Source organism: Colossoma macropomum, unplaced genomic scaffold (assembly GCF_904425465.1).
Source record: "Colossoma macropomum unplaced genomic scaffold, Colossoma_macropomum, whole genome shotgun sequence".
Lineage (NCBI taxonomy): Eukaryota > Metazoa > Chordata > Actinopteri > Characiformes > Serrasalmidae > Colossoma > Colossoma macropomum.
This window is the reverse complement of record NW_023494793.1, coordinates 17,412,450-17,439,155: the sequence shown is the minus strand read 5'-3', so window position 1 is coordinate 17,439,155 and position 26,706 is coordinate 17,412,450. Positions and strand designations below refer to the sequence as shown.

The 26,706-nt window shown below is 36.8% G+C and overlaps 1 protein-coding gene across 1 annotated transcript in view; it reads left to right on the top strand.

Annotated features, from left to right (window-relative positions):
• The window catches only part of cacna2d3a (calcium channel, voltage-dependent, alpha 2/delta subunit 3a), a 289,290-nt gene that overhangs the window by 106,170 nt on the left and 156,414 nt on the right, over nucleotides 1–26,706 (top strand). Inside the window, exons 6-9 of the mRNA XM_036578675.1 lie at nucleotides 11,000–11,131; nucleotides 12,083–12,143; nucleotides 12,311–12,461; nucleotides 17,627–17,701. Coding sequence (XP_036434568.1) covers nucleotides 11,000–11,131; nucleotides 12,083–12,143; nucleotides 12,311–12,461; nucleotides 17,627–17,701 — 419 coding nt within the window. The remainder of the gene's footprint in view (nucleotides 1–10,999; nucleotides 11,132–12,082; nucleotides 12,144–12,310; nucleotides 12,462–17,626; nucleotides 17,702–26,706) is intronic.

The window sequence follows — 26,706 nt, the reverse complement described above, 5'->3', positions numbered from 1 at the left end:
TTAAATGGCCAACTGTTGAAGAAATGAGGGCACATGAACAAGTTTTCCAGCTCTGTGCGTTTCATATGAATGTTTCCAGCAAGAAACGCTTAAATGGAGAGGAAACAGTATAGCACAGCGTGTTCTTTTCAACATGTGTTAATACAATTTTACAATTCAAATTTACAATTTATTAAAGAAAAAAAAAACAGTGCAAATTAAGTTTTATGTAAACTAAAAGTCTCAGCACATTGGCCAGCAGGGCAGACAGACACGAGCGGAAAGTCTGCCTATCAGCTGACTGTCTCATTTTAGGTTTATTTCTGTGAGGAATATAATGTCCTCATTATTAACTCTAACTTACAACAATCCAGCAAGAATACAGACTTATATCACTAGAAAAGTGCAGTTTACCACATGATAACAAAAAATACATTCCGTGAAATTTAGACCCATCAACAACAAGTTTAGTAATTACTGTATCGCTGCTTTTGTATCGTATGTAAGAGTTCATTGCTTGCTACTCCATGCTGTCTCCTTTCAGCAGAGCCACATGAAGTATCTGATTGTAAGATGTGTTAACATGAGTGCCTTATCGTTCTCTTATTCATTTTTTCAACTGATTACATGCACGGTTTTAATGAAGTTTAAGTTTAATGAAATATAATGAAGCACTATTATTGTGTTTTCATGTTCAAAATGGTTGCAACACAAACTTGTTTGGCTTTGTTAGATCACATTGTTTAAGGGTTAGGGATAAGTTGCTTTCTATTGGAGCATCCACTAAACTCTGCGCAATGTTGGTTGGCCCAGTGCAGTCTAAATAGTGTCCTCCTGCTCCGGACAGCTAATTAGCCAGACTGTTCTCTGAAATAAATATAATTCAAAGCATACTAGCTAGCTAGCATTCCGGCACAGCAGGAAACTCATTTGGACTTCACTGGGCAAAGACTGATAGTTGCCTCAAATTAGATTTTAGATCTTAGATATTAGATTTCAGATCAGATAATTATGTGACAAGCCAGCATTTCGCTTGATAAACAAACATTTGTTTTGCCATAGAAGTGGTAAAACTATTGTTATTCAAATTTTCAAATATTTTAATTATTGAATTTATTGACTATTATCGAACATTCATTACAGCCCTGTAAATAAATACATTCTTCAAATAGCCTTAATACAAAACATGACTGTACTGGTATTCAAACTCAAATTCCACCAGTACGGCTCAGTGTCATTTTACCACATAAGCTGAGCAAAAGACGCAAAAGGACAATGTTCGCAAAGGACAATGTTCGCTGACATTCCAGACTCCATCATTTGGCCAGACCTCATTACTGACAGTTGCTTTAAACTTGAAGAACATGATGGAAAACTCCATCAGTGAAATCATAGGGCATTGTTTCTGTTTTTTGATGGAGTGTTTTAATTAGCTGCGTAAAAATCAGTCATTAAGCTAATGAGCTTCACATAGATTTCACAAATTAAGTCATATCCCTTGTACACAGCAAGCTGAATGTCATTCATAAGCGAGAGAGGGAGGAAATTTCAAATATCAGGTTCAGTAGACGTCGTAAAGTAAAATTTAGCAGCACATTGCCCAAATTTGCAGCCCTATCTCTGCCCTGTATCAGACAAAAATAGATCAAGACTGATTCTTATATAGAGCACATGCACTCAGAGGAATGTGTTCTGCTCTTACGGAGAAGTGTAGTTCATAAGGAAAATGACAGTGCAGGTGATAAATGATAGGATAAATCCATAATAGCACAAAGATTGTTGTCAGGGGAGATGAATTGTATCTTTGATCTGAGTCTGTGAGATCGATCTCGGTGCGTGCTGTGTGTACACTCTGATCAAACACAGGGGAGAGAGGGAGAGAGAGAGAGAGAGAGAGAGAGAGAGAGAGATGACTTGAAAACTGTCATTAGAAAAATGTACACAACAAAATATTTAATTAATTCTTACTGTATTTGTGTGTTTTTACCTCACCCAGATTAAGCCAAAGACTAGACTAATTGAGACCACTGGCATTGCAGTTTAGTCCAAGACTACACCCTTAAAATGTTTTATTTTTTTCTCAAGGGTTCTTTCATAGAAGCAGTGGTTATACATAGAACTATGAACACCCGTTTATGTATTTGGATGCATAGATGGTTCTTTGCATGATTAAATGCTTTTGTTGGAAAACTGAATTTATGGGTAGTGAGGCTCTTAAGCCAAACCAAGTAGGTATCAAAAACTGTGAAAGGAAAGGGCGATTTGACTGAAATGCAAAACATCCAATCACTGACTGTTTAGGGTGACATATGCAACAAAATAAACTTAGAGTACTGGTAAGCAAATGAATTAGAATATCTTGTTCACTTGCTACCTACAGTTTCAAACACAATTTAGGAATAGTATTATAAAGTAGAATATCATGAATGTTTCCTGGTTCAGAGACTGGTCCTATACCTTGCACTGAAATGCTCATTGGTGAGTAGATGCAACTGCTTGCTACAACATTTAACACAATCACTTGTTTCCGATCCGACAGACAAGAGACAGTTTAAATTCTATTACATTCTCTCATTTTTTTCAATGAAAGGTGAGTTTCTGCTGGGGTGATTTTAGCATGCAGCCACAACAGTTAAACATGTGGACAGTAGAAGTTATAGCTGTCTGTTAGTGCCCCTTGCTGTAACGCTCACAATGCAGCTTGCACTTGCGTTGCATTATGAGTTGTGTCATGACAATTTTAGAGAGCAACAATGTGCAAAACTGTGTTTTATCCAGCTCAAAGTGTCTGCGTTTGTGTCCTTACTCTTATGTGAAGTATATTTCTACTCTAACAAATTACGACCATGTTAATAATAAAACAAAAAAATCAGAGTGGATTGGACATCACTTTGGTCCAAGTCAGTTGCTAAAATTGTTGTGCTTCATGTTAAGGACCACTGTCGTTCACGTGGAATGGAATCAGTAAAAGTAATTCACTGTGGATAACTGTAAAAAGTAAAAATAGTATTTCAGTATTAAAAATGTCTCCTCAAAGGAATAAACCATGATGAGCAATGGAAGTGAGCTATTATTAATAGACAGTTTGATGCAGCCGCAGTACTACAGCTTCACTGAGAGGAGTTTAATTAGTTTAACTCAGTGGACCAATGCACATGGAAAGCACATAAGCATGCCAGCAGAACTACAATTCTGATTAACAGGAAACTCACGCACACCTTGTTCTGAGCAATTAGCGGCTGATCAAATACCACAGGAATATGGATTATCTTTTATAGATTCATTTTTTTCAAACATGTATTTAACTCTCAAATGCTTGAATAGAGCTAGATTCTTTTATTTAACTGGTAGGTCCTAGGATAGAAATTGGCATTATTTAATCCTATTTAACATGCAAAATATGAATTGCAAAGATGTGACCCAATTTAACAGATAATATATATATATATATATACTACTAAATACAAGCTTTAGTCATAAATTGGCAATCTGGCTACATATCATGTATGAAACTGACTGCTAAACTTTAAAAAATTTATGCACAGTCTACATGGTACATGGCGGCATGGTGGCGCAGTGGGTAGCGCTGTCGCCTCACAGCAAGAATGGCCTGGGTTCGATTCCCGGCCGGGCGACCGGGGTCATTTCTGTGTGGAGTTTGCCTGTTCTCCCTGTGTCTGCGTGGGTTTCCTCCCACAGTCCAAAAACATGCAGTCAGTCTGATTGGACATGCTAAAATTGCCCCTAGGTGTGAGTGTGTGACTGTGTATGTCTGTCTGTCTGCCCTGCGATGGACTGGCAACCTGTCCAGGGTGTATCCTGCCTTCCACCCAATGACAGCTGGGATAGGCTCCAGCACCCCACCGCGACCCAGAAGGATAAGCGGTTTAGATGATGTATGTATGTATGTATACATGGTACAACACAAGCTTCTGTACAAACTCACCGCGCATTCTTACGTTGCTGTGGCGGTTAAAACATTCAATACTGAAAGGGGAGAGTACAAATCAGAGAAGGATCTACTGTTATTCCATCAGCCTCAACAGCTAAACGTGGGCAGTAGAGGAGAGTGAGCTGCTTTACCTCTGCTTCTTCTGGAATGGAAATGCGATAATCAAACATGTTTTTTATGCCATCTTTGCATGAGACTCAACTGCTCGTCTGGTATGACAGTTGAGAAAGCACGCTGGCAGTGCGAGACCATTTGGACAGGCTTGGCTGTTGTTATAGCGCCCCTTGCTGTAACGCTCAGATTGCAGCTTGCGCTTGTGTCGCGTCGTAACACATTTTTTAACGCAACATCTGCGTCCTTGCGTGAAGTTTCAGGCCTTAGCTTGCTGCTAAGTAGGACTGAAAATTACATAGAGGTACTAATTGAAATTAGCACTGCCGTTGCAGAGGTAATTTGGTGAGAAAAAATACTTAAAAAGTGAAGGTTTCTGCATTAAACACTGCTAAATCATCATATATAATGATATGGTCATTATTATATGTAATGCACTCTAAAGGATTTTTTATTTCTATTACCTTTATTTTTCTCTATTACTGTTACTAATAATAAATTCTATATTGAAAAATTGTGTATTTTATTATATTTATATTGCATCTCACCTTTTGAGGCGTGTGTTGCAGTGATATTGTCAAAGGTACGGGATTTCACTCCATGTTCGCTCCATTTTGTGGCCTAACATTTTCTTGGCATGGCCACTGGTGGCTTATTGCTTTAATATGTTTATCTTCTTTATACACAAGAGAAATTTTCATGAAACAAGTGTTGACGCCTTGTGTATATTTTGTTTAGAAGTGCATGTCTGCCTGTATTTACAGCCGTGTAAGTTTTCATCTCAAACATTAGAAAATTGTGGTATTTTGCATGAAATATTTACATAAAAATATGGTTACTGAGGCTGTTTTTGGCACAGATTGCATGCATGCATGCACGTAATTGAAAGTACAGAAGAAATACATGGGGAAAAACTATAATATCTTGACAATTTCTTTAAAAAATAGAATGTCCATTTGGTGCCAATCTCTTGGAATGACTCATATTCCTTTAAGGAAAGATTGCACAAGACATAGCAGGATTGCATTAAAAAGTGTGGCAGATGACATATTCCTAGTGACATGCAATTTTGTGTGAAATTTTCTCAGCCTCATAAAACAAAGTGCAAGTTAGCAGTAGTGTCTTAAAAGCATGCTGTTAGGAGATTTTCCTTAACAATGGCAGCAGACACAGAAGCTAGACAATGGCACAAGCCTTGAACATTTGCTGAAAGAATGTTTACCAACACAATTAGTATTTCAAATCTCAGGGGCACATGAATGTATGTGAGAAGGCACAGTGAGAAATACGCCTCGATGCAGCCCAAATATGTGCTCGCAATGCTCGTTATTGCTTCCCAAATAATATTTCTGAGACAGAGTATAATTACACTTCTGTTTACTGTTTTGGTGGGAAAGAATTCATTTAATAACTCTGCTGTCTTTTCCTCACTGAGCGTATACTTTCCTTTTGTCCTGAGCTTGTTGTTGGCTCTGCTGTTTCACTGTATCTCTTAAACATGGAATTAGTAGGCAGTCCTATGTGCAGTTTACATGATTATCCACAGCCTTAGTAAACTAAATGTTAATTTCAGGCACATTACACATAGACATTGTTATCGCATCAAGGCATATTTTGCACTGTGCACACATTTGGCCCTAAGTCTTTCATAATAAATTCTGCAGATGAAACATGACTAAACATGTTTAGTAAAACACAAACATGAATTTGGTCACTGTTCATTTTTCCCTTCTGGAAGAAATATGAACAGCAAAGAGGCTGGTTCCTTCTCTGAAATACATAGAACAGCTAATTTACAGCACACTATCGTGCCCAAATCCAATATGGGACATTACACTGGTGATTTAGGAAAGCAATTTGGGCTGAAAAAAAAAAGCTTCTCATTTATGGAATTCTGTGGAAAGCAGCAAATAGGCCTGCTTTTCTGTCTGTCTGCTTATCCCCTTCCTCCTCATATCATCATTTAAAAAGAAGCGTGAAGTTTTAAGTCTTAAACCATAGCTTACAGTTACCATAATAACCAGTGCAAAAGCCTTTGTGGATATGCAAAAGTATAGTCTCTCATGTAGCTTCTTAAATGTGTTGGCCTGATATTATTTAAATAAAATAAATCAGTTTTATTCATATTTGTGTAAAACGTTTGAATACCCCAGGTCGAATTGTAATGTTGGAAGAGATGAAGAGGCAGGATGCAGGGGCCTTGGTTTTTATTCCAAAACATGACAAAAAGGTATCCACAAAGGTGACAAAACAAGGACAGAACACTACTGAGCAAAATACTGAAACAGAAAGACAACCAAAGCCAGAGGGACATGAAGAAAACTAGAAAACAAACGAGAGATAACCAAAACACGGCTTAAGAGAACAAAACACCAAGAAAACAAAAAAAAAACAACCAGGGGTATAAATACAGATGGAACAAACCAGAATACCTGGGACAGATGAGAGGCAGACTACAGACTATAGACAGGTGAAACAGATAACAAGAAGGCAGGAACAGGGAGGAGACAATGAATAAGAAGCTACATATTTAAGAAGCACATGGCCTACCTAAACAAAGCAAATTATACAAGAAAACAAACACTGAAACAAAGAAAGACAAGGACAGGGCCAGACATGATGTTACACAAATTACATTTTGTTGATTTCTAAGTGAAAATAAGCACAACCTCTACAGAGAACAAACTTAAACATGACATTTTCTTCAAAGTTTAGTGCATATTTGCTGAGCTTAACATAGTGGAAAAATAATATAAAATGTGCCATAATTCTTGTACAGGTGACATTTTATATATTTTTTTTTCTTTTTTTTGTTAAATTTTGCAAATAAACAGTAGTTGTACATTAATATGTGGAGAAGTGTGTTTTCTGTAGAGGATGTGTTAACTTACATTCACTTAGAAAAGTCAAGAAAACATGTAATTTAACAAGGGCTGCCCAAAACTTTTACATACGAATACATGCAAATATGTCTTCTCACTCTCATTTATCATTTTCTCTCTTATCTCTCCTCATTTTTCCTCCCCACTTCCTAAAATCTAAAATCCCTGAATAGCTGTTGCTTGTTGATGTGACCCTGGCTCAGCCAATGAGATTCATAGCACTCCTTTAGCATGGAGATTGAACTTGAAGCTGCAGCACAGCTAACATGTTTCTGTTTCATTTTATATTCATATCTACAGCCTTATTCATTTTCCTTTCTTCTCTCTCTCTCTCCACCCAGTCTCTCTTGAAATGATAATCAGAGATTGCTGCAGTGGGGGTTACATTCAGTAGACAGTTGATTTCAGATCTTGCTTGAGAAGGTAGATTAGTTTCAAGTGACTTTTGTCCAGTGGCAGTTTGTGATTGGATACTCCGCTGAGGTGGGCTAGCGGGGCATCTAATGACACATGGCACACAGTGGTCTAGGAGCGGGCCATTCTCAACAAAGCTAGAGGGCCACTAGTACCAAATGCCAGCAACTCTTTCAAGTGTCCGCTTATGGTTTTGATATAGCTGGCCAGGGTATCTCTCAGTGGAATTAAGTGACTTCTCTCAGCACAAAATTTGCACTGAAGCCAACTGTTGTGTATTCTACTTTGACATCCGAACCTGGTACAATGCAAAAGCCTTGAACTAGCTAAGAAAGTAATTTCTAAACTAAAGAAATTTTATCAAGACAATAAGAGTATATTTGAAAGATTTACATACATGAAAATGTTTGAAGACCCCTGGTCAAATTACATGTTTTGTTGATTTTCTAAGTGTTAATAAGTTAACAGAGATTGCTGCATGCTCTACAGGGAACAAACTAAGATTTTGTGCACACACTTTAGTGCTCAATTTATAATCAAGCTCTTGCAATGAAAAATAGTATATGTGACTGTTTTGGTAAAGATCATATGAACCTTGTGTGGCCATGGTTCATACATGTTTTTTTTATTGGAGGGGCTCGGTTACGGGCAGGGTTTAACACATAGGAAAAAGATAAAACATAACATGTACTTTCGCACATATTTTTCCCCCTAATATGTTGAATTCAGCAAGAAAACAGTAACTGTCCATTAAATGTGCAGAAGTGTGTTGTCTGTAGAGGATTTGTTCTTGTTTTAACTTAGAAAATCAATGATACATGTGTGACAATTGAACCAGGGATGGAAAAACGTTTGCGTATAGCTGTACTTGAAATGTTTATGGATCTGTTTCTATAAAAAGTGAGTATTTTGAGCACCCTCTCTTAGAATGCAAAACTGAAACTCTTTGCTTTGGTATTCTGCTTTGTAATATTTTCAAAATGGGGTTATGACATAACTGAAGTTTGAGGAAAGACCCCCTTCTCAATTCCAGCTTCCTATAAATACCAGTCCTTCACTCCTCGTTCTCGTGACGAAACTTCGCACCCCACCTCCTCCCCCTTCTTCTACACCTTGTACACGCCTGCACTTGATCTTTATTATACAGAGGGATCAGGCTTTTCATGACCCACACAAGCCGTACTGAACTCCAGCCCAAAATTCCTTAAAAAAGTTCCCCTCCTCTCATTATCTCATTTACCAAGGTGTGGTCTGCATTCGCAAATATTCCTCTAAATTTGTTCTTCCAACAAGAATTCTTCCAAACTTTCTGGAGCTCCTTGAGAACGCTTCTTCTGAATTTGGCTTCTTTTTCTTTTTCCTGTCCAATTATGCCACACAGCTTCAGATATCTGATACTTCAACTGTTTAATTTAAAGACTCTATCTGCCCGGTCAGTTTATATTACTAAACATTCAAGATTCCATTGTTTTTGACCAGATCATCAGTGTTTAGACTATAAACACAGCTGCTACTCCTAGTTATGTATATACTCATTGTGTTGTAAACTACCTCATACCACTTAGGGCAATACCTGCTCTCATGTAAATACAACAGTCTGTTTTATATGCTATGTAAATATGCAATAGATATATTCCTTCGCTTATATAGTTTACTCTAGTTATGTCTATTTCTCTATTTCTGCCTAGTTTATGTCTGTTTTTATTTCTAATTTTATTTCTGCATAATGTATGAACGTTTATGTGCAATTATATGTCTTGCTACTGTAACACTGCAATTTCCCTTTGGGATCAATAAAGTTCTACCTACCTACCTACCTACCCACCCACCTATCTACCTACGTACCTCCCCATCCATCTACTTACCTACCTACCCACCCATCCAAACACTGACACATCCAGAGACACCCCCCCCACACACACACACACAGACACATGGCTGGGGTGTGTGGAGAAGAAGAACCAAATTTGTATTCTTCTAAAGATCTATCAACATTCCAGTAGCTTTCTGCAAAATCTTAGACATTTCATGTTTTACTTTTTATCTATGAATTTGTATTTACTGTACAATGTAAAATATGCAACAGTATTAATTTGAAGTGTCTTTGGGATTAAAATGAATGTAAAATGTAAAGCTGCTTTGTGACAACACCTGTTGTAAAAAGCGCTATAAAAATAAACTTTACTTACTACTAAAATGCCTTTAACCATCTACACAATTTTTTTTTGCTTTCCATTGTTTTGTTAAGAGCATTTGTGAAGTATGTTTTTTAAGTTGAACGGACAAAACCATTTTTACAGTGTGGCGTAATAATAAATATATAATGGGTTTCTGAAATTAGGTTCCATCACAATCAGAGTTTAAAAAACATTACTTGTGATTAATGTGCAAATCTTGACAAGCTGTGCACCACTGGGTTGTCTTACTACCAACACTTCACACTCTCTTGTAGAATCATAGTTCACAGTATGTCCAAAGCACTCATTTAGTTCCAACCTTTTACAATGTTACAATAATATTACCACCCAGAATGACTCACATTTGAAATTTGATATTTTCTGTTCCCAAAAGCTTTAAATATTGAGTTAATCATCTTTAAATACCCTGTTGTTGCTGTTACAGAACAACAGTTCCAAAGTTCATAATCTTATCAATCTGATTAATACCTGAACGATAGAACCATCCCAACAGTGTCCAACTGGTCACTTCTATTTTAACCTTCCATTTTCTGTTAGCTGTTCTACTGAAAACAGAATGCCAGCGTTGTTAGGACACTGTGACACTCGTAATAAGTTCACTATGATGAGCACATTTTGACTGCAGGCATGTTCTCCATTGTTTCCTCTTGTTATCTGAATGTGTAAAGTTGATAAAAACCTGACAAATAAAATATTACAGTGATAGCAGTGAATAAAGAGGAGTCTGAGTTAAACTTGTGGCTGTTTATTAGGAAGAGTAACGTGATTGTAGCTCGCACAACAGCTAAAGCAGGGCTGGGGAACTGAGGGCTGGAGTCACGCACAGTTTGCTAATTCTGTGCTCTGATGCAACAACTGAAACTGGTAATTTACTGCTGAGTCAGGTGTGTTTAAGAGGTGTGTTTAAGCATTTCGACAAATCGTGGAAGAATCTGGCCCTTCTGGACCAGAGTTCCCCACCCCTGGACTAAAGCCTTGGGAAATGGAAACTAAAACTAGTGGGCAGTGATGCCCCGTTAAACAGCAAGGATTTTGTCTGTCTAGTTAACTATTTTAATGCTATTTTGATTGTGTTTATGTTTCAGCTTTTTGATTACCTTAGTAACAGATATAACAGTTTACAACTTTTTTGATTTAAAATAAGATAAGATTTGCTTCTGTAATATGTATTTGCAAAAATGTTTTATCTTGACCATGTCAGATCTTAACTTATGACTAAAGATAAGTTTCAGCAAAAATGGCCACTGGTGTCTACCTTATTGTATTTCAGTCTGCACTGTAAGCTGTTGATAAAATGAAAGCAGTGAAAGCTTATGTGTATGTTTGTGTGTGTGTGTGTGTACCTCTGAGTAAGAAATGATTATGCAAAATATGTTGTTATTCAGTAATATTTGCTTTTTTGATTTTGTGAACTAACCTTTACCCTCCCTCTTTCTCTCTCTCTCTCTCTCCGCCTTTCTCAGACTCAGCTATAGTGAACGGGGTGTACTGGTCAGAGGCCCTAAATAAGGTCTTTGTGGATAATTTTGAGAGAGACCCATCCCTCATTTGGCAGTACTTTGGCAGTGCTAAGGGCTTCTTTAGACAATATCCAGGTGAATGTTTAATTTTGTTTTAGTTTTAGAGTGTGCTTGTCTTAGGTGCATTGGAGTTGTTTTGCTCTGTCTGTGTGTATGTTATGTGTATACTTGTGTGTGTGTGAGAGAGAGAGAGAGAGAGGGAGAGAGCATGTGAATGACAGTCAGAAAGGTGGGACACAGCCTGAGTGTAATTAGCTTGGCTAGACCTGTCTCCCTCTAGACATCATAGCAGCCAGGCAAGCTGAGAGGCTTTAGTCAGATTGAGTGACAGCTGCAAGTGAGAGAGAGCGGTAGGTGGGCCACTTCATTGAGGACAGGATGTCTTGAAGGCTATTTAGTGTGGTGGAATCTCATTCAATAACCATATATATATATATATATGCTCACATATGGACGCAAAATTCCATGCACATTGTAAGTATGCACACTCTATACATCGCTTGGCTGTTAACATCAGCCGATATTGACAACCTGCAGTTTCATCGGTATCTGAAATATAACCAATAACACGTTAATAATTAGCTACTTATTGATGACAGCATTTCCAAGACTCACAGTCTCCTGACAATAGAGCAGTCGCTGAGGAAGCAAATATGAGTCCACCCCATCAAATATGAGTCACAGTAATACAGGCTGAACTTGTAAATCTGAACACAAAACACTATCACAGTTAAAATAACAAAAACATATAAAAATGTGTCCAAACCTAACCTATAACATGCTATAACTTATATCTACCGTTTTCCATCTGGAACTGCTGATAATCAAGAAAAGCAAAAAGTAATTAACAGAAACCAAAACTATACAATCAAAATTTGAAACATAAGTATAAAATGATATTATCGGAATTTTTAGTCCCTCCAAAATCATCCTTGGCCATAAAATTTTCACATCGGTCGTTCCATAATTGTCAGCTGTCTTTATGAAATATATAAAAGATGCTAATGGTTCTTCTACTGTTTACAGGCATAAAGTGGACACCGGATGAACATGGGGTTATAGCATTCGACTGTCGAAATCGAAAATGGTGAGTCTACTTTGTGAAAGTTGTAATGCATATCAAGACCACTATTCATACAAACTAGGACTTTTATAGTAAATTCTGTAATTGTAATCCAGACATATTTGGATGTTAATGCTAAAGGCAAATTGATGGTTAATACAACCATCAGCTTCTGTTGTTCTTGCTTTTAGGTACATACAGGCGGCTACATCCCCTAAAGACGTGGTGATTCTAGTGGACGTGAGTGGCAGTATGAAAGGTCTCAGACTTACTATTGCCAAGCAGACAGTCTCCTCTATACTAGATACACTGGGAGATGATGACTTCTTTAACATTATTGCTGTGAGTATCAAACACGTTTTTATGTAAACTGAAAATATACTGTGTCAAACTGATCTGGTAGTAGATAGATTTCATATTATGGTTAGAGTATGTTGTTTATTTTATGGTATCGGTATTGGCCAGGGAAAGACTCTGACCAAGAAACCAATCAGAGACCAGTGCAGATGAAACTTTATTAAAAAAAGATTATAACTGAACTCTCTTTTACACACAAACAGAGCCGGTACCAGCTATAAGTGGAATAGGCAGTTGCCTAGGGCTTCTGCATTGCCAGGGGCTTCCACATCATTACTCTGCTTTAACATAAGTAGCAAATTATTTAAATTGTATTAATTTTTTCATTAGTTGGCTGTCACTGGTTATAAAACCAATCGGTGTCCCCACTTGAAGGTGGGCCCAACACCCACTTAACCCCTTAAAATTCCAGGCTTATTACATACTAAGGGTTATTTTTAGCAACTACAAGGACTACAATGCAAACTGGCTGAGTTAGGTTATAGAAGTGTATAGTAAAACCTGGACCTGCCAGTGGTTCCTGGCAATTTAAGGAGAAAAACCTGTATAAATAAATCATTGAAACAAAGTCATTCAGAGGTTTGATGTGAAATGGTCCATTTTAGAGACACTTTATGACTTAATGACCATTTTTTACAGTGGAACTGATAGGAACCAGTACTGACTACAACAAAATATAGCCAATTACATTTACTGTCCAAAATGAGCAATGAACCTACACATCTGCAGTTTTTATATGTATTTTTAGGTTATAATGGTAAAATAATTTTCTTTGGGAAATATTTTGCATTACTACACCTACTTGTACCTCTCCACCATGCATGGATTTTAAAAAATACATTTTAGGCCAAAATCCTTCTCTTAACTATTGTAAAACTCAGGCATCAGACAATGTATTCATAAGCATTTCATGTAACAACTTTCTGTTAGGTAGCTTTTAGAGACAAAAAATATCATCACTGTAGTGAAATCTTGCCTAGAATTCCCTACAGTCTATAGGCGGCCCTGTTTGTGGTGTTGCATCTTCTGAACCCATCCATGCTTAGATCTCCAGTCAGGTCGTCTCCCTTTCAGAGGGCTGTAGAGCTCTATTATATTGAGTATTATGTGAATGAAACACACCTGCCTCTCCTAATGACAAAGAGAAGCACACTAATTATCAGCAGTATGAAGGCAGGTCTGCCTCTTTGGCCATCACAGTGTGTTTATGTAATCCCAAATTATCTGCTGGGGTTTAACCTTTTCCTGACTTGAAATTATTTAGTGCAATTATGTACTGAATTATGTATATTGCAGTTTTTAAAAGCATGTTTAGTTTACAAACATATTTGAACCTCATCAACATGTGGTTCTATAAGAAGACCTAATTACTATGCACGTTTTTAGGAGCATTTTTTTTCGATGACAATCTAAATATGACTACACACTGCTGACCGTGAGTCCAATTTATAAGTGCTTTTGGGGCATTTCTGTTGATCCATTCATCCTGAAATTGCCATACAATGTAAACAACAGCCACTGTGTTCAAAAGACATAGAAAAATAGCAATCAACAAAAACGCAAACACTTTTTTTTTGACAGGAATGATATTCATGCACATAAGTAGTTCAAATTTTATTTAGCACCTGGCCAATGTCAAGTCCGTTTTGAAGTTTGTCTCAATGTACTTATAGCATATTATTTTAGGGTAAAGGAGTACTTACCAGTACTGACACCTGCACCCAAACTGTTCTGTGTTGTTACAGATATATAATATGAGAAAAACTACATTAGTTGGGGTCTTATTGTTTTTTTGGTTTGTGGATTGTTAGCACAGCATGACCACATGTCAACACTGGAGGTATGACCATATTGTCCTTAAGAAAATGGAAAAAAGGGTCTTTGAAAAAAGATATTAAAAAGCCATATTTTCCACTTTCCATAAAAATACAGTTAATAAACATTTATTAAACTATTGGTCTTTTATGAGCTGGCCAGAAAATGGTGTAGACTTTAAATGGAGCACCTGCTGTTCACTTATGCAGTCTCTGTCTTTAGTGCCAACATGCTTAAACTTAGTGAATTATACAGCCTGTAATTTACTCCACCCACACTCTGTGTGCATGTGGGTGTGTGCATATAATGTACTCTATGTCTGACAACAGTGAGTTCTTTAAAAGACAGAGTGAACTTTGCTGTGATCCTTTAGACAAACAATTTTGTACAAAAAATCTGCTGAAAATAATTTAGCATTTCCCATCATTAGATGTATTAGTATAACAGATTATACTTATTATTTGTGTTTAATTTATTTTTGAGGGAAAATAGTTTAAAAAACAAAACAAAATAAAAAAATATATATCTATAAAACTGGGTTAAACTGGTCTAGAGTGTGTGGGCAAATACCCTAAACTAAATGTCATCAGACACTTAAGATGTAGAAGAAGGCTGGTATGTCATATCTAGATGGAAGAAAAGTTGTAGGAAAGGAAGAAATTACAGAGTAATAGGACTTTGAGTGTCACAGAGAAGAGAAGAAGACAGTAATGAAGGGCAAAAATGTGCCGGAGTTAAGACTAAAACTGAATGAAAGGGAAAAATAAGAGAAGTCTCTTTCTCCTAATTTCCAATTCAAAGTGGATCATCAATCCAGCAAGTCATATTCTGGGCCAATTAGATCACATTCGAAAGAACACATTTGACTTGCAAAAGAGTGTTTTTGTACTCGACCATGCTCCAAGCCATGATATTATCACATCTCAGCTTGATGATCTTTGATGGATCCGAATATTCCCCATTTGGTCCCAGGCCAATTTGCCATGCTTCCTTTTCACAAAAATCATTAGCTTTTTCATATTGCATAATACCATAATCGTGTTAGCAAAATCGAATGCCTTTCTTTTTTAGCCACGTCAGATGGACCGATGAAACAATGAACGACTCTGTTGCTCATTCTTCTATCAAAATAATAGTTTCTTCAGAGCGCTTTGATCTGAACAATAGTCCTTGTTGCATGCTGAATAGAGGCAAATGTTTTAATATCATAACTGGTGTGTCCGCACTTGTCGGAGAGAGTGCATCCCGTTGCCTTACACCGAGATTACCGTGGTACACCCGGCATGGCGGGGTAGGACGGCATCGTTTTCTCATTTACTTTGAAGTCTAATTTCTAGTCATGCATTAAATTAACAATATTATCAGAAAAAGCCAGGCGGTTAGTTGGGTGGTGGTGGTGTTGTGTTGGGGGGGGCGTAAGCCGTGGAGCTGCGGATGGCGGGGAGAGGAGAGCTGGAAGCCATGCAGAAAATGAAGAAGGAAGAAAGGCCTGATTATCGGGGATGGAGGAGTGCAAGGAGAGCACTCATGCCTTACATGGGATCTAGTGCTGTTACTGCGAATGAGCTTTTGGATACTAGTCATGTTTTTAAGACTAGAACAGCTGACATAATGTTGGTCCTCTGATCAGATGTGTATGCGAGAATGCTCTTGAATAGAAAGGGAGGGAGGGGTCTAACGTAACGCAGGGTAAAATGTAAAATGAGATTTGATGTAGTTTAACAGGTTTAAGCAGAACATGCTTTTGGTCGTCTCATAGTCCAATCAAAACATCACCTGTGTATTTTGAGAGCAGTTGGACAGATATATCTCACGATTAAGGCCGTTTTTGTATTACAAAAGGGTCTAAAACAATGAGAACAGTCCATATTCTCCCTTATGAATTCAAACCAGTTCATTTGGTTGGCAGTTTTTATACATAGATTCATCAAAAAGGTGCTACAAATGTCATATAAATAAAATCTCTATTGCCATGTTTGACAGTTTTTTTTCATTCATTATATATTTTGATGCATAAAAGTCAGAGACCACCTTTATTTATTTAATTTAGAGTCAAAATGGCAATTAAGTACAAGTTATTCATTTTTCAGGAGTTGTTAGATATAAGAGAATCCACTTGCACAAGGAAGGGAGAAATCTAAGAAAAGTAAGGAAAAACACCCAAGTTCTCAAAACTGGAGTTGAAAAAATGATTAAAATGTTTAGAGAAAATAGAACTCCTAACAACAGCAAGACCTGGTAGACCACCAAAACAGTCACTGTCAGATAAACAGCACTTATGACTTTCATCTTTGAGAGAGAATCAAGAAAATAAAGTTTCAGATCTGAAAAATCCACAGGTGTTTCTGTCCATCCTTCCACTGTGAGAAGACAACGCAACACTATGGGTCTGAAATGATGTGTAGCTGTTAAGAAACTGTTACTGAGAAATGAAAATCGATAAATAAATAAAGAAAATAAAGAAACAAAGAAGCTGCTGGTGTTCTCAGAACAATGGACTGACCTAAGACCAAGACTGAAATCTAGAGGTGTGGAAAAATATCCCTGCATAACTTCTTTGTGCTTAATTCTGAATAGATTGACATTGGATTTAGTTGTTGAAGCGTCTGTATAATTTTCTTTTAAGTACATATTTTTCTTGAAGGGTGGTCCCTGACTTTTGCATCATATATTTTTGCATATTTAAGTTGGAAAGACAATATAGAATTGCTTTGAATTTTCGTGTTTTGTGTTGATTTATCAGACATTTTAGCCGAACCCCATATGTGGGGCAAGTTGTAACATTTGCACTCACAAACATTAGTAGCTGGAAACAGTTTATGTTTTTATTTTTTACAGAGATATGTAGGCTGTTTATATACAAAATTGCAAAATCTTGCAAAATTATTTAGCAAAATCCAAAATCTCCCCTACAAACATGCATTTGAAGTTGTGTGTACACTGCTTTGTAAAATGTGTGCAAATATGTCTATGTTTGTGCAGTAATCTTTTTTTTCCATATGGCAATCACTGTTGCTCTATCTTGATAATTAGGCATTCTTGTTAGCGACATCCTTTTACTGTTAATAGTCCTCTGTGGCTTACACTGATCTGATTACATAGCTAAAACCATGCCAAGTATTTAATTTACTCTTAATGGAGCCTCCCCTCCCTCTCAAATGCTTTCAGACATACACACATGCACGCACATAAATTAGCAAATTGTCTTCTGAGGTTTTCTCTACAGGTTGCTTTGTAGCAACTGCAGGAACACAGAAAACAGTAGTTTTATTTAAAGAAGCAAATAATGAGTCTGTTGTAATGCATCTTTTTCCTGTCTGTACTCTTATGTGCAGTACAACGAGGAGCTCCGTTATGTAGAGCCGTGCTTGAATGGAACACTGGTACAAGCTGACGTCACCAACAAAGATGTAAGTCATTGTTTCTTTTGTGTGTGTGTGTGTGTGTGTGTCTGCCTGTCTTGTTTGCCTGTATGTGTTTCCTGTGTGTGTAGGCATCCTGTGCCTGTGTGCTTCTGTATGCTTTAACAGTACTGTGCAAATGTCTTAGGCCATCTGATCCAAATCTGTTTATCTGAGCAGCAGACATTTGCTCGTTCAATACACTAATTAAAATAATACAAATAAACAAATAAACAATACATTATGATTGTATGCAAGCGAATGTGTTAGCTTAATCACTTCCAGACCTCTCCTTGAGGAAGTGCAGTATGTACAGTTACCATCCAATACCTAGTTCAGCTACTCAGTCCTTTATTAAATTTAATCAGGTGCTGCTGATGGAATTCAAACCCTTAAATAGCCAGGGCCCACTGGCAGGCCCAAAGTTTTATTACACAATTCAGTGACCTAAAATAGCTCAGCCAGTTCACGTTGAAGTCCCTGTAGTTCTTGAATAATAAGCCTTAGTATGTAAGTAGCCTGGGATTTTAAGAAGTTAACAAATCTAGGCAATTACTGGAGTACTGCAAGAAGTCAGGAACCAAACTTGTATTCTTCTGACTGTATTCTTCTAAATAAACTGAAACCAAAACAATAACATTCCTATTAGGTTTTACTGTATGCATGTTTGATTGTATTTATTCTAATGTTACATTGTGATTTTACTGGGAGAAACACAGTTACTAGATATGTAATATATACAAAGATATATTTTAAATATAAAATTTTTAATTTTTGCTTTATTGAAGTGCAAACCTGTGATCTCCTCATGATCGGGCCAAAATTTTGACGTAATTTTGATCTAATCGAAAAGTTTACTATTTAAAGTAATATAAACTCATCACTTTTCATTGTGTTTGGATTACTCATCTTTTTAAAGCTACACTATGTAAGTTTTGGGGATTTGCTGGTGGAAATGTGTAATTGCACACAATGTGCAGAAGAACATTTTGTTATGTGGGTTGTGCTTCAGGTCCCAATGAGCGGATGAATCTTACATTTGAAAGAGTATTAAAAGAGAACTCAGTAAAACTTGGTGAAGGGTATCTTCAGAGAATGCAAGTAAATCTACTTTTGTCATCATATCTTCATTAGTATGATGTTGATTTTGCATTTGAGACCTAAACATGGAGCCAGACCTTCTTTTTGAACCTGTGTGTGCGACATAAATATGTAAACTTATATTGTGGTCTGAAAAACTCTCGCAAAATTCAACCTCTGACTTTTAAATGTTTATTTCAGGCTTTATGGGGTGACTTGCTGCAACGCAGGCCACCATACCCTGGCGTGTTTTTTTTTCCTCCTGACTCAGTAATGCCACTTTGTTCAGTTTTAAATAAAAAGCTTGCATAGTGCCGCTTTGAAAGTCATATTAAACAAATTTCAGTAAGACATCTTTACACAAGGCAAACAGCAGAACTACGCTAATGATATGTTTTAGGTCACATATAATTGCCAAAACTACTATTAGCAGTGGCATAGTTAGGAAGCATTATAGTAAGACCTCTTTATAGTAAGGTTGACAACTGCCAGCTAGCCTACCTTGTTGTAGTTTCCACAGTCAGAGTCCTGCCTTGTAGGGGATTATAAATGTTTACCGCAAATGTTTGAAGACTGCGATTATCCTGTTGTTTACTTTACCCTGGTCTACTTTACTGGATACGTAGCTCACTATAACCATGTAAGTAGACACTTACACTGTTAACTAGCACAGCTCAGCTATGTTCCTACGGTCATGAGAAAGAGTAGAGCAGGACAGTGCTATGTTTACATGTTGCTGATGAAAAAGTGTGATTCTGTGCCTCATTAATGGCTGCGTGCAACTGTGTAAATAGGTAAACTCTGCCATGCTGATAGTGTCTACTTTGTGCAACAAATAAATGGCTTTTTTGACAGATATTGCTCCTCACAAAAAAAGGGAAAGGCTGCCATTGAGTCAATGACTTTTTTTTATTTTGGAAAAGTGAAAGCATCATGCTCGCAGATATCTGGTGGAATGAGTTCATGTCGCTAGAGAACAAAGGAAAAAAATGACTTTTTTGCCACCAGAAAAAACACTTTTGGTATGTAAGTGGTAGTATCATGATATTACAACCCCATTTCCAAAGAAGTTGGGACGCTGTGCAAAATGTAAATAAAAACAAAATGCAATGATATGCAGATCATTTAAACCCTATATTTCATTGAAAATAGTACAAAGACAACATATCAAATGTTGAAACTGAGAAATTTTATTGTTTTTTGAAAAATATATGCCCATTTTCAATTTGATGCCAATAACACGTTCCAAAAAAGTTGGGACAGGGGCAACAAAAGGCTGGTAAAGTTGTGTTATGCTAAAAAAACAGCAACATGTCAGTAACATGATTGGGTATAAAAAGAGCATCTCAGAGAGGCTAAGTCTTTCAGAAGTAAAGATGGGGAGGGATTCACCAGTCTGTGAAAGACTGCACAGGCAAATAGAGCAACAATTCAAGAATAATGCCTCTCAATGTTAGCAAAGAACTTTTGCTTTTCATCATCTACAGTACATTAAAAGATTCAGAGAATCTGGAGAAATCTCTGTATGCAAGGGACAAAGCCAAACATCAGTATTTGCCGGCTGTGATCTTTGGGCCCTCAGGCGGCACTGCATTAAAAACAGACACAGTTCTCTCATGGAAATCACTGCATGGGCTCAGAAACACTTCTGAAAACCACTGTCTGTTAAAAGTGCATCACTGCATCCACAAATGGGAGTTAAAACTCTAAAATGCAAAGAAGAAACCATGTATAAACAGGATCCAGAAACGCTGCCACCTTCTCTGGGCCCAAGCTCATTTAAAATGGACTGAGGCGAAGTGGAAAAGTGTCCTGTGGTCTGACAATTTCTGAAAATCATGGACCTTGTCCTCCTAGCTAAAGACCACTCAGCTTGTTATCAACACATAGTTCAAAAGCCAGTATTCATGATGGTATAGGTGTACATTAGTGCACATGGTATTGGTGACGTTACATGTTTTGGCAACATATACTGCCATCCAGATGACACCTTTTCAGGGAAGGCCTTGCTTATTTCAGTAAGACAATGTCAAACCACATTCTACATGTATTACAACAGCATTGCCCCGTATTAAAAGAGTCCGGGTGCTAAACTGACCTGCCTGCAGTCCAGACCTGTCACCCACTGAAAACATTTGGTGCATTATGAAATGAATAATATGACAAAGGAGACCCCGAACTGTTGAGCAGCTGAAATCCTGTATCAAACAAGAACGGGAAAACATTTCACTTTCAAAACTGCAGCAATTGGTCCTCGCTTACAGAGTGTTGTTAAAGGAAGAGGTGATGGAACACAGAGGTAAACATGCCCCTGTCCCAACTTTTTTGGAAGATGTTGTTGGCATCAAATTCAAAATGGGCAAATATTATTCAAAAAACAATAAAATTTGTCAGTTTTAACATTTGAAATGTTGTCTTTGTAGTATTTGCCTTTAAATATATGGTTTACTTGGTTTGCATATTATTGCATTCTATTTTTTACACTATTTACATTCTGCACAGCGTCCCAACTTTTTTCGAAATGGGGTTGTAGTAATTACACTTTTTTATAATGTACCTCTAATCTGATAACTGCCTGCTGTAACTGTAATGGATTAGTGTTTTGTATCCTGATTACATAACACCATTTCATGTATTCCATTACTATTCAGTATACAGTATAGTTAGGTAACATTCAGACTTAACAAATTAACAGTTCATGAATACCACATGTGAATTTTTTTGAGCTTTTAAATGTAAGCTTCTCTTAAACTGTATTTCTTTACCTAACCGATGTGCAGTACTAAAAAGTGAATTAGGAGAACATTTGGCTGACTTTAAAATGTGTCAACTTGAGATAACTCAAAAAAACGTCCTTATCATTTTTATAAGTTGCCTTATAGTTTCACATTGACCTGAAAGTTTACATTGCCACACTCATTTAACCCAAATGCACTCATTGCTGTTGCCAAATGTGTATTCTCACTACAAGATCCTGTCTGGCCCATTCTATTACGATTGATAACAGAATGTTACAGCGCTTCGTTATCACTGGTGATGACATGCATGTTGTAGCATAAATCAACATTAATGAGATCTTACTCATAAACTCATATACTTACTCAGCACAACACTTCAGTAGAAGCAGAAGAAGATATTTTACGCGATTATTATCTGTTAAAGATCAAAATAAACAGGAAAAAAGGAAGTGCAGACTAAAACCTGAATGTAAATTGGATGTAAATGTAATTTTAATTTAATGTGCAGTTACATAATTACATTTGAATAGTATAGCAAAAATAATGACTTTTAAGGGTCAGTCTGGTTATAGCAGCCATGGGAAAAATATGTTGCAATGACGCACACATCAATAACCTGCACTTTTATGGATAATCCATAGATACCCTTCACATATGTTTCCTCTCTTGAAAAGATGCAAGAGACATCAGTGAAAATCTTTAACAGTCTGTCTGTACATAAACATTTCAAAGGGACAATAACAGTAGCACAACATGCTGTATATCTGAGTCCTTTGCTAGCATGAAGTGCATATTCTATTGATATGATACATACATTTATTCTGTTTGTGTCCTTCCACATGTTTCTCAGTGAGGTCTCCCTAAAAGTGCAACAGCTGTTTTTATCTTATAGGAAGATATACGTAATTCCCACAGAGCCACCTATCTGTAATATAATCTGCAGTCCAGGCTGCACCATATACTTTATACACATTCCTCAGTGGAGTGATTAATATTGAATATCACACTGCTATCACAGCTGTCATTCCTGTCTAATACGTGTGCTATCAAAGCCAAATCATAGTCCTCTCAAATCATTCCCTGCCACTGCAGACCTGTTTTTACAATAAGTTCTGATAGTAGCTATCAGTCCTGTCGCTCTCTCTCCCTGCTTCCTCTCTTCTCTCTCTCTCTCTCTCTTTCTTTCTCTCTCTCTCCTCTCCTCTCTCTCTTTCGCTCTCTCTCTCTTGCTGTTTCTTTCTCATAAACACATTTTGTCTGTCTCTGTTTCTTCTTCTCTCTCTCACTTATTCCATTTCTCTCTCATGAACTCACTGCTTATCTCTCTCGTTCTCTTTCTATTCTCTCTACTCTCTTTCTTTTTTACTTACCTCTCTATTTGCACCCTCATTCATATCTCTTTCTTGTCTCTCTTGGTCTCTTTCCTTCCCCTTCATCTCTCACTATTTTTTTCTTTTTGACTTCCTCTCTTCTCTTCTTTCGCACTGTTTCTCTCACATAAGCAAACTTAAGTTTTTTTTTTTTAAATTTGTTATTGAGAAAGGTCTTTTCATGTCATTCACGATGTGTTATTAAACTTCAGAATTGTTTGCACCTTTGTGCTCTTGAGTGTGTAGATTCTATTCTTACCTAAGAACAAACCCCAAATATGAGAACACTGATGAATGTCTGAATGTTCTTGAAACTGCATAAATGGGTTTTAAAACAAATTTCTTCTGTCTGTCCATATCTCTTTCTTCCCTCTCTCCCTCTGTCTTTCTCTCTCACCTGCTTCAGTTCCCTCACATATACACACTTTGTCTATCTTTCTCTCTTTCTCTTTCTCTCTCTCTCTCTCTCTCTCTCTCTCTCTCTCTCTCACTCCGTTTCTCTCACATAAACACACTTTATCTCTCTCTCTCTGATTTCTCCTTCTCTCACTCCATTTCTTTCACATAAACACACTTTCTGTTTCTCCCTCCCTCCCTCTTTCTCTCTCTCTCACGCACGGGTAATGGGATCGATGGAGCTGAGGCCGAGAGTGGAAGTTATTACTCTGATTACTCTTGACAAGAGACATCACAGAGGGAGAACAGTGGGAGGGAGTGAGGGTGGGAGGATGTTTGGGGGGGGCAGGGAAGGACAGAATGACAGGAAGGTGGAGAGAGGGAGGGGAAAATGGACGGAAATGTGAAACCTATCCTCTTGTTCTCAGTTGAGAGCTTTTGACCAGTCAAGTAAAATTATTCAGCTTCCAGTAACAAAGCTTTAAACTGTAAGACCTGATGGCTGCAGTGTGTGTGTGCATTTGAGAAATTCTCTCTCAACATTTTATTGAGACTGGGACCTGATACCTATGCTCTTTAGGAACGGAAATTAGAAAATGTTTCTGAAAAACCATCACTTAAAGTACTTAGTACTATATAAAACCAGAATATGAGAAGACAGTTTGATAAATTCTGAATGGGGTAGCTCATAACACTTACCATGGTGACTGTAATGTGGAAAGCCCTGCCCTTCATTAAAAGAGCCAATGGAGTACTTGGTAAACATGTGACCAGGAAAAGCCCCCTTACTGTGGAGTTACAGCATGTGCAGTAGGATTGAAAATTACTTATTCTTGTTTTATTTGAGCCAAATATCTATTTTTTATGCTATTTCTGTCAGATTTTACAGCCATTTCAAATATGTATTTGAAATATTAGCTTGGCTATCTATTTATAAGTCTCACCCCATTCAAGCATTCAAGTAGATAGAAGCCTGGTCTTGTATGAAAATAAATCCCTGGGAGCATTGTCAAGATGGCCATCATGTGGACAAATCTGCTCAAAAGAAGAATATTTTAATGTGTGAATAGTTTATTGTGAGGCATCTGAGTTAAACTCAGCCAAAGTAACAAAAACAGTCAACATGAACTTTCCTAATGCACACAACCAAGTTTCTGCAGATGAAAGTAAGGAAATTGAAAAGTAAGGGATGCCCCCTTCAATCCAAATGATTGGGATTAAAGCCGAGTTCAGTCTTATTTTAATGGATCAAATATCGACTATATCAAGCCTGATTGCATTCTGATACTTTGTCTTTTGTTTTTTGCATTCTACTCCCACCACTGTCATAGAGATGATGTCAAGAGCTATTATTCTGCTTCTGGTTTTAAACTGCCAAAAATAGCTTGGGCTGCAACAAATATTTGATAATACTTAAATGCGATAATTAAAATATTTGAAAACAGAAAAGTCATTTGAATAACTGACATGTTTGCTATTCTTATTAACCCAAACACTTCTGTGGGAAAACATTTGTTATTCAAGCTAAAGACTAGCTTATAACCAGCATGCTATTGCCAGCTGTGCACACCAGACTCATTGGAGAGTGTGATTTTGTAATTTGCAAGACTCTCAATTCAGTATCCACAGCTGTGGCAATAACAACAACTAAACAACACAATAATAATAATAATAATAATAATAATAATAATAATAAGAAGAAGAAGAAGTAGAAAAGAAGAAGAAAAGAAGATCAATAACAACAATTCTGTTTAGTTAATAAAGTAAAACATGTCTTGAGCTTTTCATATTCTTACAGAATATTTGCATATTCAAGATAATTTTCCATAGAATATTCATAAATGAAAATATTTGATAGTTTCAGGCTTTGAAATAGCAGATCTGACTGTGTGCCACTATGCACGTAATTGAAAAAGGGGTGTCACAATGCACGTTAATATTCTTTTTTTAATACAAGTGTCATGAGATGTAATGCGTTGTGAACTGAATACAGTTAGGTTTCATGCTGCAAAATGCATGATATCAGGCAGATTTCTATAGTTCTATGTAACACAATCAATGATATTCGTAAAAGTAATAACCATAAATGTCAATGAACTCCACTACACAGCTCTCGTAACTGGAAAAAACTGGTTAGGTTAACCAGTACCTCAAATATACTAACTCATTTGTGAAGACATTCCTCAAATGTGTCAGCTACTGGAGTAAGGAGAAAACATGAAGCTAAAGTTAGCCAGCTTCTTATTCAAATTTTCCGTTCTACTTTAAATGGAGCAGCAGTGACATGTTACTGCTACTCCGTTTAAGGTGTAATGGAAATTTTTAATAAGAAGCTGGCTAATAGGGAGCCAACTTGACCTCATGGAAAAACATAAACCTCAGCAGCTACTCTATTCTAAACAGGTGAAACAAATAACTCATTTCGTAGGGATGTTAATAGCTATTGATTTGCACCTCTGTTAGGTTGTACAGTCTACCTCTATTCGGTTATAGAGTCCAGCAGCATTTCGAATAGTTTTATGGGATTGAGCCATGTTAGAAAATCCCCTCACACTCATTTCAGCCAGAAGAACCACACTACATATACAAATACAAGACCAGACTGTAAATTAACTTATAATGCTCAGGTTGTTTAAGATTGACATACAACCTTATAGTATACGTTTTTGTTTACTTTTAAGTAAATGTTGTACTTTTGTTTTTATTGTTTTATTTATTTATTTTATGTCTTCTTAGAAAATGGCTTATGCCAGTTATGTCTTCAAAAACACTGTTGTCAACGGTGGTAATAAAAAAAAAGTTTTGGGAATTGCCAAAAAATAAATAAATAAGTAACCCCTAGAATGAAGTGTTTTCACCACAAAATATTAAAGTAACTGGTAGATAAATCATCAGGTTAGTCAAACAGATTTGATCATAAGGCAATATTGACCATAATATAAAAAAAGTATGCACACACTAATGGTGGACGATATGGCAAAATATAACTTCAATATGTTCAGCATTATATATACTACATTGCTCTGAGAAGTAAAACAGGAGTAATTATTCTGTCTTTGTAATTAACCCTTTTTCACAGTTGCCCTGCAATTTCCACCTGTTTTGGAGGTCCCTTAATTGCGCTTTAATACATTTGTGTTCTTCAGTAATGAAATATGATGGAGTAATAGAATATATCTTGATGCAAATGTGTATGCATTACTAATCTGGAAGTTAACTGGATTTTTCATCTTTAGAAACAGTTTTTCTATGAACAAAGCTGGAGTTGTGGTGTCTGTTTTATCTCTTTACAGCTAAGATTGTGGAGAGGTGTGAATTATACAATGCCTGAGTTGATTTCCATTCTGCCTGCAAAAAGAGGTTAAACATGCAGTTGGTCAGTGTTCTTAAAGTACTGTCAATATCCGTTATATGCTTAGAAAAGCACATT